The sequence below is a fragment of the Pygocentrus nattereri genome, chromosome 20 (assembly GCF_015220715.1).
Source record: "Pygocentrus nattereri isolate fPygNat1 chromosome 20, fPygNat1.pri, whole genome shotgun sequence".
NCBI lineage: Eukaryota > Metazoa > Chordata > Actinopteri > Characiformes > Serrasalmidae > Pygocentrus > Pygocentrus nattereri.
The window spans coordinates 3,386,693-3,400,636 of NC_051230.1; the positions used below are offsets into that span (position 1 = coordinate 3,386,693).

Genomic DNA, 13,944 nt, shown 5'->3' on the forward strand with positions numbered 1-13,944 from the left:
AGCAGCAGAGCCAGCTTGAACTCCTGACCCGCTCCCTGAGGCCGTAAACCTGCCCTCTGCTCATAATAAACCTCTTACAGCCACGTTCTCATAGCCAACATCCCATATATGTCCAAAGCAATCAGTCCACCAGGTCTTTCACGGACCTTTAACACAGCTCACTGGCTCTGAATAACAGCAGTGCTTCTGTTTTAATCCCGTATATGAGGTTCATCTACGCCATGCTATGTAGAACAGAACAGAACAGAATCAAACTGAACTGAATTCAGTTCACTTCAGTTTAATTCAGTTCACTTCAGTTCAGTCTGACCGTGTTCAGCTCACTTCAGTTTAATTCAGTTCACTTCAGTTCAGTCTGACCGTGTTCAGTTCACTTCAGTTTAAATCAGTTCACTTCAGTTCAGTCTGACCGTGTTCAGCTCACTTCAGTTTAATTCAGTTCACTTCAGTTCAGTCTGACCGTGTTCAGCTCACTTCAGTTTAATTCAGTTCACTTCAGTTCAGTCTGACCGTGTTCAGCTCACTTCAGTTTAATTCAATTCACTTCAGTTCAGTCTGACCGTGTTCAGCTCACTTCAGTTTAATTCAATTCACTTCAGTTCAGTCTGACCGTGTTCAGCTCACTTCAGTTTAATTCAATTCACTTCAGTTCAGTCTGACCATGTTCAGCTCACTTCAGTTTAATTCAATTCACTTCAGTTCAGTCTGACCGTGTTCAGCTCACTTCAGTTTAATTCAGTTCACTTCAGTTCAGTCTGACCGTGTTCAGCTCACTTCAGTTTAATTCAATTCACTTCAGTTCAGTCTGACCATGTTCAGCTCACTTCAGTTTAATTCAATTCACTTCAGTTCAGTCTGACCGTGTTCAGCTCACTTCAGTTTAATTCAGTTCACTTCAGTTCAGTCTGACCGTGTTCAGCTCACTTCAGTTTAATTCAGTTCACTTCAGTTCAGTCTGACCGTGTTCAGCTCACTTCAGTTTAATTCAGTTCACTTCAGTTCAGTCTGACCGTGTTCAGCTCACTTCAGTTTAATTCAGTTCACTTCAGTTCAGTCTGACCGTGTTCAGCTCACTTCAGTTTAATTCAGTTCACTTCAGTTCAGTCTGACCGTGTTCAGCTCACTTCAGTTTAATTCAGTTCACTTCAGTTCAGTCTGACCGTGTTCAGCTCACTTCAGTTTAATTCAATTCACTTCAGTTCAGTTTGACTGTGTTCAGTTCAGTTTAATTCAGTTCACTTCAGTTCAGCTTGACTGTATTCAGTTCACTTCAGTTCAGTCTGACCGTGTTCAGCTCACTTCAGTTTAATTCAGTTCACTTCAGTTCAGTCTGACCGTGTTCAGCTCACTTCAGTTTAATTCAGTTCACTTCAGTTCAGTCTGACCGTGTTCAGCTCACTTCAGTTTAATTCAGTTCACTTCAGTTCAGTCTGACCGTGTTCAGCTCACTTCAGTTTAATTCAATTCACTTCAGTTCAGTTTGACTGTGTTCAGTTCAGTTTAATTCAGTTCACTTCAGTTCAGCTTGACTGTATTCAGTTCACTTCAGTTCAGTCTGACCGTGTTCAGCTCACTTCAGTTTAATTCAGTTCACTTCAGTTCAGTCTGACCGTGTTCAGCTCACTTCAGTTTAATTCAGTTCACTTCAGTTCAGTCTGACCGTGTTCAGCTCACTTCAGTTTAATTCAGTTCACTTCAGTTCAGTCTGACCGTGTTCAGCTCACTTCAGTTTAATTCAGTTCACTTCAGTTCAGTCTGACCGTGTTCAGCTCACTTCAGTTTAATTCAATTCACTTCAGTTCAGTCTGACCGTGTTCAGCTCACTTCAGTTTAATTCAATTCACTTCAGTTCAGTTTGACTGTGTTCAGTTCAGTTTAATTCAGTTCACTTCAGTTCAGCTTGACTGTATTCAGTTCACTTCAGTTCAGTCTGACCGTGTTCAGCTCACTTCAGTTTAATTCAGTTCACTTCAGTTCAGTCTGACCGTGTTCAGCTCACTTCAGTTTAATTCAGTTCACTTCAGTTCAGTCTGACCGTGTTCAGCTCACTTCAGTTTAATTCAATTCACTTCAGTTCAGTCTGACCGTGTTCAGCTCACTTCAGTTTAATTCAGTTCACTTCAGTTCAGTCTGACCGTGTTCAGCTCACTTCAGTTTAATTCAGTTCACTTCAGTTCAGTCTGACCGTGTTCAGCTCACTTCAGTTTAATTCAGTTCACTTCAGTTCAGTCTGACCGTGTTCAGCTCACTTCAGTTTAATTCAATTCACTTCAGTTCAGTTTGACTGTGTTCAGTTCAGTTTAATTCAGTTCACTTCAGTTCAGCTTGACTGTATTCAGTTCACTTCAGTTCAGTCTGACCGTGTTCAGCTCACTTCAGTTTAATTCAGTTCACTTCAGTTCAGTCTGACCGTGTTCAGCTCACTTCAGTTTAATTCAGTTCACTTCAGTTCAGTCTGACCGTGTTCAGCTCACTTCAGTTTAATTCAGTTCACTTCAGTTCAGTCTGACCGTGTTCAGCTCACTTCAGTTTAATTCAGTTCACTTCAGTTCAGTCTGACCGTGTTCAGCTCACTTCAGTTTAATTCAATTCACTTCAGTTCAGTTTGACTGTGTTCAGTTCAGTTTAATTCAGTTCACTTCAGTTCAGCTTGACTGTATTCAGTTCACTTCAGTTCAGTCTGACCGTGTTCAGCTCACTTCAGTTTAATTCAGTTCACTTCAGTTCAGTCTGACCGTGTTCAGCTCACTTCAGTTTAATTCAGTTCACTTCAGTTCAGTCTGACCGTGTTCAGCTCACTTCAGTTTAATTCAGTTCACTTCAGTTCAGTCTGACCGTGTTCAGCTCACTTCAGTTTAATTCAGTTCACTTCAGTTCAGTCTGACCGTGTTCAGCTCACTTCAGTTTAATTCAGTTCACTTCAGTTCAGTCTGACCGTGTTCAGCTCACTTCAGTTTAATTCAGTTCACTTCAGTTCAGTCTGACCGTGTTCAGCTCACTTCAGTTTAATTCAATTCACTTCAGTTCAGTCTGACCGTGTTCAGCTCACTTCAGTTTAATTCAATTCACTTCAGTTCAGTCTGACCGTGTTCAGCTCACTTCAGTTTAATTCAGTTCACTTCAGTTCAGTCTGACCGTGTTCAGCTCACTTCAGTTTAATTCAGTTCACTTCAGTTCAGTCTGACCGTGTTCAGCTCACTTCAGTTTAATTCAATTCACTTCAGTTCAGTCTGACCGTGTTCAGCTCACTTCAGTTTAATTCAATTCACTTCAGTTCAGTTTGACTGTGTTCAGTTCAGTTTAATTCAGTTCACTTCAGTTCAGCTTGACTGTATTCAGTTCACTTCAGTTCAGTCTGACCGTGTTCAGCTCACTTCAGTTTAATTCAGTTCACTTCAGTTCAGTCTGACCGTGTTCAGCTCACTTCAGTTTAATTCAGTTCACTTCAGTTCAGTCTGACCGTGTTCAGCTCACTTCAGTTTAATTCAATTCACTTCAGTTCAGTCTGACCGTGTTCAGCTCACTTCAGTTTCATTCAGTTCACTTCAGTTCAGTCTGACCGTGTTCAGCTCACTTCAGTTTAATTCAATTCACTTCAGTTCAGTCTGACCGTGTTCAGCTCACTTCAGTTTAATTCAATTCACTTCAGTTCAGTCTGACCGTGTTCAGCTCACTTCAGTTTAATTCAATTCACTTCAGTTCAGTTTGACTGTGTTCAGTTCAGTTTAATTCAGTTCACTTCAGTTCAGCTTGACTGTATTCAGTTCACTTCAGTTCAGCTTGACTGTATTCAGTTCACTTCAGTTCAGTTTGACTGTGTTCAGTTCACTTCAGTTCAGTTTGACTGTGTTCAGTTCACTTCAGTTCAGTTTGACTGTGTTCAGTTCACTTTAGTTCAGTTTGACTGTGCTCAGTTCACTTCAGTTCATTTTACTTCAGTTCACTTCAGTTCAGTTTCAGTTCAGTTTAATTCAGTTCACTTCAGTTCAGTTTGATTGTGTTCAGTTCAGTTTAATTCAGTTCACTTCAGTTCAGTTCACTTCAGTTTAATTCAGTTCATTTCAGTTCAGGTTGACTGTGTTCAGGTCATTTCAGTTCAGGTTGACTGTGTTCAGGTCATTTCAGTTCAGGTTGACTGTGTTCAGGTCATTTCAGTTCAGTTTGATTCAGATCAGCTCAGTTCACCTCAGTTCAATTTGATTCTGTTCAGTTCACTTCAATTTACTTTAATTTAGCTCACCTCAGTTCAGTCGTAGTTGTTTATACATTGCCTCAAAGCAGTTTTCCAGTAATGAGCGTCTCCGAGTGAGAGAGCACGAGAGGACAACAGAGAGGAACCAAAGTTACGCTCAGAACAGAGAAACAGTGAACCGTGTTGTGTGTGTCAATGTGTGTCGTTCCACAGCTGTTCTCCACTCAGTTTACTACACAGCACAGCGTAGATTAACCTCATACACGGGATTAAGACCGGTCAAAACCAGCTCTAAACAAAGTGACCGCTGGGCCCTGATTGGTGCTCTGGCTTTGCGCTTCTTTCGTTTTGACATGTTACGTTTTTATACACACAGAAACCAAAAGGAACGACAGATTTCTCAAAATGTAGGAGGAAAAAGTCGGATATTAGACTCTGAAATGTAGTGGAGTGAAAGGAAAAAGTCCAGAACGGAGAAACTTCAGTACAGATACACCAAAAAGTACTTAAGTACAGAAACCAATTACATTTACTCAGTTACTCAGTTACTGTCCAGCACTGCTTTTTAATCATTTCAAGAAGAGGTGGGCGATATGCCAAAGAATACAGTATTGCGATACTTCAAGAAATGTTCATTGATGATATCGCAATATTTATTTTTCAGACATCTGATCAGTTGGAACAGAGAAAAAAGAACCAACAGGGCCACGTTAAAAAATACTATCAAAAATTGTAAATACAATGATTTTTATTTAATACTTGGCACTAAATCCAATTAACCCCGTATTCTCCAGGGCATATTCTGGTTTGCCCATCTGAATTCACATGACCAAATCGTAAGGCAAATTATTCAGTGACTGCATAAAATAAATGTAAATTTTTATTCAAATGAACAGAACCTGTGTGTTATGATCTCCACATTTCACTACATGCTTACAATTTACTGCTGAAAGCCAAAAATCTCGGCCGCTCTTTGTGTTGTTTTCTAAAAGTGATGTTTCCAGAGCAGATCACTGAAGAGACGCCGTCTGTTTATAGTTTATAGCCCAGATTTGGGGAAAAACGGGTCGACTTTCAGTAGAAAAACAAAGTTCAGCTTCTTTTATTATAAGGGTTTAAAATGACATCACCGTCTATTAGACTGGAGAGAAGAGCTACAGCCTCACACGACGCCCAGCTTCTGAATGGAGCTTATGGAATATGAACATTATGGAGAACATGACCGAGTGCGGTTTGGAACCACCGGTGGTCTCAAGGAGTTGAAGACGTTAAAAGGGACTTCACTGTATATTCAATAATATACAGAATATATACTGTATATTATTTTATATTACACAAAACACACATCTTGAATACTGCATAGTATATACAATACAACATATAACTGGGCATATCATATTGCATATCATACAATATATATGATATATTATTAGGCATATTATACAGCACGTGGTATGTTATATTGTATTTTATATATATATATATATATATATATATACACACATACACATACACACACACACACACACACACTCTGAGTAATACATATCATCATCATGACCCATTTATCACGATAATTATCTATATTGCCCAGCCCTACAGAGAAATACATGCAGGGCATATAGAAGCTCAGAAGACTCGTGTAGGTTCTCTGGTGGTTCTGGATGGTAATAAAGTGTCTATATCTGTGTTGTAGCCATGGCGACGCCTGGTTCCCATCACCACCACTGTAAAGACGTCTGAACGGCTCTGTTTACACGTCACACGCTGAAATATGCAGGAATTTGGGAAATTCGGTGGAGTTCCCCCCAAATGAACCGAGCCACACCGAATCAAATGTAAACAGACTCACCAGCTCGTCGAGATTGCGCATGTCACACACTCTCCTCTGCGGCTGCCAGACGGGCGCGAGCTCGTGCTCCTCTTCCTCCTCCTCCTCCTCCTCTTCCTCGTGCTCCTGCTTCGTCCTCCGCTCCCGCTCGCGCCCGCGCCCGCCGTCGGCCGCCGCGGCCGTGCCCCCCTCGCGCTCCCGCTCCCGTTCCCGTTCCCTCTCCCTCTCCCGGCTCTCCTCGCGCGCGATCTCCTCCTCGAGCTGCACGAGCACGGGCGCGGGCATGCCGAAGCGCGCGCCCCTCCGCGCCACCTCGAGCAGACACAGCACGACGTTCTTGTCGCTGCCGCGCTCCACCAGGTCGTTGGTCTCGAACATGAGCACGTCCTTCACGCGCAGCTCGCCGCGGCACCAGCCGATGAAGTTGGACACGTTGTCGCGCGCCACGAACGAGCCGGGCGCGGCGCCGCGCGCCTGGTACGCCACGTCGGGCCACGGGCGCCACGGCTGCACGAGGCGCGCGGCGCGGTTCACGCTGTTGGCGTGCTCGCAGAGCGCGCAGCCCGTCTCGAGGCTCTCCATGAACGTGTCCGCCGTGATGTCCAGGCCGTAGAGCGCGTGCAGCCACTCGGCCAGGTCCTCCTTCATGGCGTACAGGTACTCCTCGCTCGAGCGGAACGGCCTGATGCTCTTGCACGCGGCAGACTGGATGTTGCTCTGGTCGGTCATCCTGGCTGGAGGAGGTCGCTCGGGGTTACCGGGGCAACGGCGCGTGTCCTCTATCCGGTGCAGCTCCTCGCGGTATCCCCGTGCGCGTCAGTCTGGGTTGTTTTCACTGCAAGCAACGTGCACGCACACTGCGCGCGCGGCCCTCGACCCCGCATGGCGATGTGTCACGCGCCTAAAACAAACAGAGAGAGACAGTGACGGTTTGTGGGGGGGTTGAGGGGGGAGGGGGGAGGGGGGCGGTCAGTCCAGTTCACCTGGTGATGAAGGTGTCACAATCTTCTCCACCCGGTTTGGGCGGGTCATTTTAATTTCCCACCCGCATTCCGACAAGGCCCGCCCTCCTGCGCTGGGATTGGCTACCGTCGCTCGGCCAATGACCGACACTGATTACACTGATTAACCACGACACTAAAGCCTCCTCCTGTTTCTACACTCACTGTCCACTTTATCAGCTCCACTGACCGTATAGCTGGACCTTACAGACTGTAGTCCATCTGTTTCTCTGATACTCTGTTACCCTGTTCTTCAGTGGTCAGGACCCCCATGGACCCTCACAGAGCAGGTACTGTTTGGGTGGTGGATCATTCTCAGCACTGCAGTATCACTGGTGCTGTGTTAGTGTGTGTTGTGCTGGTCTGAGTGGATCAGACACAGCAGTGCGGCTGGAGCTTTTAAACAGCTCTGTGTCGCTGCTGGACTGAGAACCAAAAACATCCAGCCAACAGCGTCCTGTGACCACTGATGAAGGACTAGAGGACGACCAACACAAACTGCAGCAGCAGATGTGCTATCGCCCGATTTAAGGTGGAATGGGAAAATTAGGACAAGAAGCTAGCAAATAACTTCAGCTTCATGTAAGAAGCTGCTGACGTTAATCTATTATGAACATCTACACGGATTAAGGAATGCTGTAACTCACCGCTGCAATGCTTTAACCATCACTGTAAATAAATAACTCCTACATAAAGTTAAGACCCCCTGATTAGACTATTAGATGAAATGAGCTTAATAATAAAACAGATATATATAAAATATAATCCTATCCCACTTTCTGAGAGCAGTATTCCTGAAATTGTGGAATTGTGGACAGTCTCTTTATTAAACCGCCGCTCTGTAATGGCACTGAATGCAGTCCAGCGGAGATGTTGACCTCCCCAATATGGCGGCGCCATCGACGTGCCGGGCTGGACCCAATGTGTGTATATCTGAGGCCTATACGCTCTGCCGTAGACCTGCAGGGCTGTACGTCTTTAATATTTACATTCTAGACCTCTATTCAAATAAACTCACTGCAGCTCGTGACAGACAGTTGATCTATGCAAATACTGAAGAGCAGGACTGCTGAGCGGCCGAGCTGAAGACTGTTAACACTCTCGGTGTGTGGCGGTGCAATCAGGGCTGCCCGCAGTCCGGCCTGATACGCAACCTTTAAAGCACTTTAGTAACAATTAATTTTACGTTGCTTTGTATTTTTGGCTCTAAACCCACCACAAACCCTGCATATCGGCCCCCCCAAGACAAAAAGTTTGGGATCCTTCAGTTCTAAAGGTCACCGTCACCGTCATCCTGATTTTTGGTGGATGTGAATTGAAACGTGTTTTTTACGTCGCTCTTGTTGACCTTATAAAATATTACTGAGATACTGTACCAATCATGTCGTTTACACTGCTAAGTAATCAAATCAGCCATAAAGCCTTTACTGAGAGTCTTACTGATTATATCAATGAAGTGCCATTAAGACAGCTCAGTGTGTTCCAGCGTGGTGCCGCGATCGTGAAATTTCCTCACTACTAAATATTCCACAGTCCACTGTCAGTGGGATTATAACAAAGTGGAAGCGATTGGGAACGACAGCAACTCAGCCACGAAGTGGTCGGCTACGTAAAATGACAGAGCGGTCAGCGGATGCTGAGGGGCATAGAGCGCAGAGGTCAACAACTTTCTGCAGAGTCAATCACTACAGACCTCCAAACTTCATGTGGCCTTCAGATCAGCTCAAGAACAGCGTAGAGAGCTTCATGGAATGGGTTTCCATGGCCGAGCAGCTGCATCCAAGCCTTACATCACCAAGCGCAGTGCAAAGCGTGGAATGCAGTGGAGTAAAGCGCCGCCACTGGACTCTAGAGCAGTGGAGACGTGTTCTCTGGAGTGACCAATCACGCTTCTCCGTCTGGGAATCCGATGGACGAGTCTGGGTTTGGCGGTTGCCAGGAGACGGTACTTGTCTGACTGCATTGTGCCGAGTGTAAAGTTTGGTGGAGGGGGGATCATGGTGTGGGGGTGTTTTTCAGGAGTTGGGCTCGGCCCCTTAGTTCCAGTGAAAGGAACTCTTAAAGCTTCAGCACCAAGAGATTTTGGACAATTTCACGCTCCCAACTCTGTGGGAACAGTTTGGGCCCCTTCCTGCTCCAACATGACTGAGCACCAGCGCACAAAGCAGGTCCATAAAGACGTGGATGAGCCAGTTTGGTGTGGAAGAACTTGACTGGCCTGCACAGAGTCCTGACCTCAACCCCATAGAACACCTTTGGGATGAATTAGAGCGGAGACTGTGAGCCAGGACTTCTCGTCCAACATCAGCGTCTGACCTCACAAATGTGTTTACAGAAAAAATGAACGTATAACTACTAGTGTTAGCAACATTAGCCTCCTCGCTCCACTGGGAGGCTTGGCTGATCGAAATCTGTAGTTTTGTGTAGCACCAGCATTTTTTTTAGCTGAATGCTTCTTTTAACAAATCCATACAGCAGTGAAACCCGACTCAAACAGCTGGACCTTCAGTTTGGGCCATAAACATTAAAGCTCTACGAGTAAAAACCACCTCCACGATAATGCTAACTTCAGCTAGCGCCCTTATGGGATTTTAGTACTATGTTAGCGCTAAGCTAATGGCGATTAACGTAAACGTTCACATATATTTTAATTACTGATGTGTATTTTTTCTTATTTCACTGATATATTAACAGTCATGTGCCTACAGGCCTACAGGCTTCAGGTAAACTACACAGTTTATTGATTATCTATTGGAAAATGAGTCGTTTATAAGGCGCCAAAACTTTTGCACAGGCCACCTTTATAAAGACAATTTAAAGACAGTGGTTCTGTTTAGAATCAAGCCTTGTACATAGAACCATCTGCGTGCTTCAAAGGTTCTCTGCATGGTAAAATGGTTCTTCAGATCGGTGGAGAATGTGCTATGGTTCTATATAGAACCCTTTTGAAAATTTCTTGCCATGTAGAACCAAAGGGTTCCGCGTCAATCTTAAAAATGAGGGCTCTTCAAGGATGATTTAGCAAACAGAATGGTTCTACGTACAGCCGAGGGTTCTATATAAAACCGTTTGTAAATTGTTCTATATAGAACAGAAAACAGTTCTTCCGAAGACGCTTAGTTCTTCAGTTCTTGGTTCTTTGAGAAACAAAATGCATTTATACAGAACCATGAACACTCAAAGAACCGTTTGCATGATTAAAGGGTTCTTTGCATAGAGAAAAGGTTCTTCAGATTGTTGGAGAATGAGCTGGAGATGGTTCTATATAGAACCTTTTTGAAAACGATGCAATGTCAAGCTTGCGACAATACAGAACCATACATGACACGTTCTCCATCAATCTGAAGAACCCTTTCGCCATGCAAAGAACCCGTTAATCATGCAAATTAGTCTTTGAGCGTTCGTGGTTCTGTACAAAACCACGTTTGCCAAAGAACCAAGAACCGAAGAGCTGTCTTTTTTTGAGAGTGTACCGAAGAACACTTCACTCGGTTTAACCGTTTGAGCATGAAAATGGTTCTATATGGAACTCATGGCTCTAAATTTACCCATATGACCGGCCGCATTGGCGCCGCGCGCTGTATCGAACCAGCATCTGAAACATCGCCAGTAATATCGAATCGACACCGAAGGCGGCGTATCGAACCGCGCAGCTCTCCGTGAGCCAGAAGTATCGATACACCGGCGAGCCGTAAAGGCGAAACGCGGATCGTTATCCAGCAGTGAGAGGCTGGCGTGGCTCTAAAGCCTCGGCAGCCGAGCTGTGAGTGTGTTTTACCCATTCAGGCCGGCGGGCTGCGCTCGGATTCCTGGGAGAAGCTGAGGGCTCCGGTCTTCAGGAACACGCAGACACTCTCAGCTCGCCCCGCTGCTGCTTCACCGCGCGGTCCGGTCCCCACTCCGCCGCTCCCGGCGCTCACAAACACACGCCCGGTCCTGTTTTTAGTCACCAGTTCGGCTATAAGTCCGTTCCTCAGGGCTGCGAGCTCGACGCCTCCTGTCTCCGTCTGAGATTTCAAACCCAGACTGGCTGCGAGCCGCTCGGCCAGCCTGCAGTGGGCGGGTTAAAGAGGGAGAGAGAGAGAGAGAGAGAGAGAGAGAGGCAGCGCTGTGTGTTTATCCGCGCGGGTATTTAGCACTTAGTGGGGACCTCGCGTCCCCAGAACGTTCATGAACAAATACATCACGCACATAACAAACAATCCAAAGTATAAAACATGACATTACACAACACAATCAGCTAAAACAAGAACAGAAATAAATGAACTAACGCAATACCATGAATAAATATACAAGCGATCATATATTAATAATATTAACAGTAATAATATATTAATAATAATAATGAACCATGCCCAAAAAAATTACATTATGCGCATAATAAACAACAATCCAAAGTATAAAATTTGACATTACATAAAGCTAAAACAGTAACATAAATAAATGAACTGACGCGAAACGAATAAATACATGAACAATATTATGTATAATGAACAACGTGAAAAGTATGGCAATACAGTATGTGATTCATTAAAAGATAAAAAAGCAATAAGACTGATACACTAATGATAAAAGTAATGAAATAATCTCAATGAAGTCAAATAAAAATGAATATTTGCATAAGTGAATTAAATATATGTAAATATTTAATAAGAATCAATAATAATATTTTGCTTATTTATAATAAACAACTATGTCCTCACAATATACCTCACAAATGCGCTTCTGGAAGAACGGTCAGAAATTCCCGTAAACACACTCCTAACCCTTGTGGAAAGCCTTCCCAGAAGAGCTGAAGCTGTTATAGCTGCAAAGGGCGAGCCGACATCATATTAAACCCTATGGATCAAGAATGGGATGTCACTCAAGTTCATATACGTGTGAAGCCAGACGACCGAATACTTTTGCTCTTATAAATGAGTTCATAACAACAATAAAAATGAAAAACATAATTAAATGACATTTAAATGTAAATAAATGAAGAGGTCCAAGTGTTTTGGTTGCTACGGTAACACCCGTTTAACGGATGTGTTTAGCGGACACTCCGGCGCGAGAGGAGACTCATATCTGACTCAAGGGCGCAGCTCTTCCTGAGGGTCATTCGGGCAGGAAGTTATGTCAGAGGGGTTACCCTGAGACTACAATCGGCCTACAACCCGCCGCTACAGTCTCAGAACCAAGGTTCCGTCACAGCACGCCTGAGACAAAGGGCCCGGCGTCAGGAACACGCTGCAGAACGTGACGTCTCAGCCAGGGAACGTTTCTCACGTGCAGTTCCACTAGAAGAAGAAATTTCTTCTTAAAACCCACTTTTTCACAAAGATCCCGACGCTCACCAATGTTTTCCTATTTTCTTTGGTAGGAGCAGAATTCACTCATTCCACTGGACGCAGGAACTGGTTTCTAGAAGTAAACTAATCTTCCAGGCACAGGACACATTTTAGGGATTTTCCCCCAAGTATGTCAGCAAATAAACAGCAATTGGGCACCAAACTGCGTGGAAAGTCATTATAAAATAAGCGAAACTAAAAAAAAAAAAAAACGTTTTCACGCAACTTTATATAAAACGTAATAAATTCTTCTTTCATTTGTAGTTTTTAAGTACGGTAGTTAAGTGATACTTTTTTAATCCCACAAACGGGGAAATTCCACCTCCGCATTTAACCCATCCATGAAGTGGAACACCACATACACACTAGTGAGCACACACACACTAGGGGGCAGTGAGCACACTTGCCCGGAGGTGTCTTGTTAGGTGTCTTGCTCAGTCATGTGCTGTCGGCACTGGGGATCGAACTGGCAACCTTCCGGTTACCGGGCCGGTTCCCTGACCTCCAGCTCACTGCCCCCCCGCGAGTAAAACTTTGTGTAAAACGTTATTTTTTCAAATTTTTTTGGCCCAATCATCATGAACCTCACCCACAATGTGAAGGAATTTTCAGGTATTTTCAAATAATGTCATAAACTGAAAAACGACAAAAATGTATTCTGACAACAGCAATGTGTGTACAGTGTATATATAGAGTGATATAGAGAGAGAGTGCTTTGCCCTTTTGGCCCTTGATCAGCCCACCACACTGCACTTTGGGCCCCAAGACAAACTGCACTGTTATGGTATCCCAGGTGGGTGCTATGGTGGTTGATTGGCCATTGCTGTGCGTGGCTTGCGCCCACCCCCCAAGGGGGTTCCTGACCATTTACATTAGAAATGTTCCATATGGGCATCAGTGAATTGACACAGTTTGGAAGGAGTGAATTTGAAGTCTACTGTTTATAGAAGTTTATATATTGATAATGATCACATATGGTCTTACTGCCCGGCCCTGACTCTGTACAGCTCTTTCACTTGAGCTCCATCGAGCGACTGTGGCCCAGTAAAGTCTCCGGCTCAGTGCGTGAGCGATTATTCCAGCATCCGAGTGGCCAGAAAGGGGCCCTTGTTTTGATTTGAAATGCGTCGGTTGTTTCTTTAAGAGAGCTAGACAGAGAGGGTGAGATCATCCTGCGAGGCCTGGATGAATCAGCTCTTCTGCGCGCACACACACACACACACACACACACACACACACACACACACACACACACCATCCCGTAGTTCACTGGCGAGTGAGCAACCGGCTCTGAATCGGCCATAAAATCCAGGGTGGTTCCAAACAGCCTGAAAGACTGAAAGAACAGATTCCTCAAATGCTTTTCCAATCACAAACACGCAGAACCAGTCCCGGCCAAAAATCAAACTTCCGCCAACCCCCGAAACACCGCCCCCCACTCCAAATGTGAAACAGCACACATACTTCTTTAGTTCTTCACTGGGGCTATGAAGCTAATATAGCTAATGGAATTAGCATTACTGATTAGCATTGTGCTAAATTATCATATTCTTGCCCCAAACTGCTTTGAGTTGTTCAGTCATTTCTAAC

General features: G+C 44.5%; 1 protein-coding gene across 1 annotated transcript in view; it reads right to left on the bottom strand.

The window, feature by feature from the left end:
- Positions 1-11,076, bottom strand: part of gas2l1 (growth arrest-specific 2 like 1) — a 73,816-nt gene extending 62,740 nt beyond the window's left edge. Inside the window, exons 1-2 of the mRNA XM_017720868.2 lie at positions 10,803-11,076; positions 6,045-6,924 (exon numbers count right to left, since the gene is read on the bottom strand). Coding sequence (XP_017576357.2) covers positions 6,045-6,752 — 708 coding nt within the window. The 5' untranslated portion in view covers positions 6,753-6,924; positions 10,803-11,076. The remainder of the gene's footprint in view (positions 1-6,044; positions 6,925-10,802) is intronic.
- Between the last annotated feature and the right edge of the window lie 2,868 nt (positions 11,077-13,944).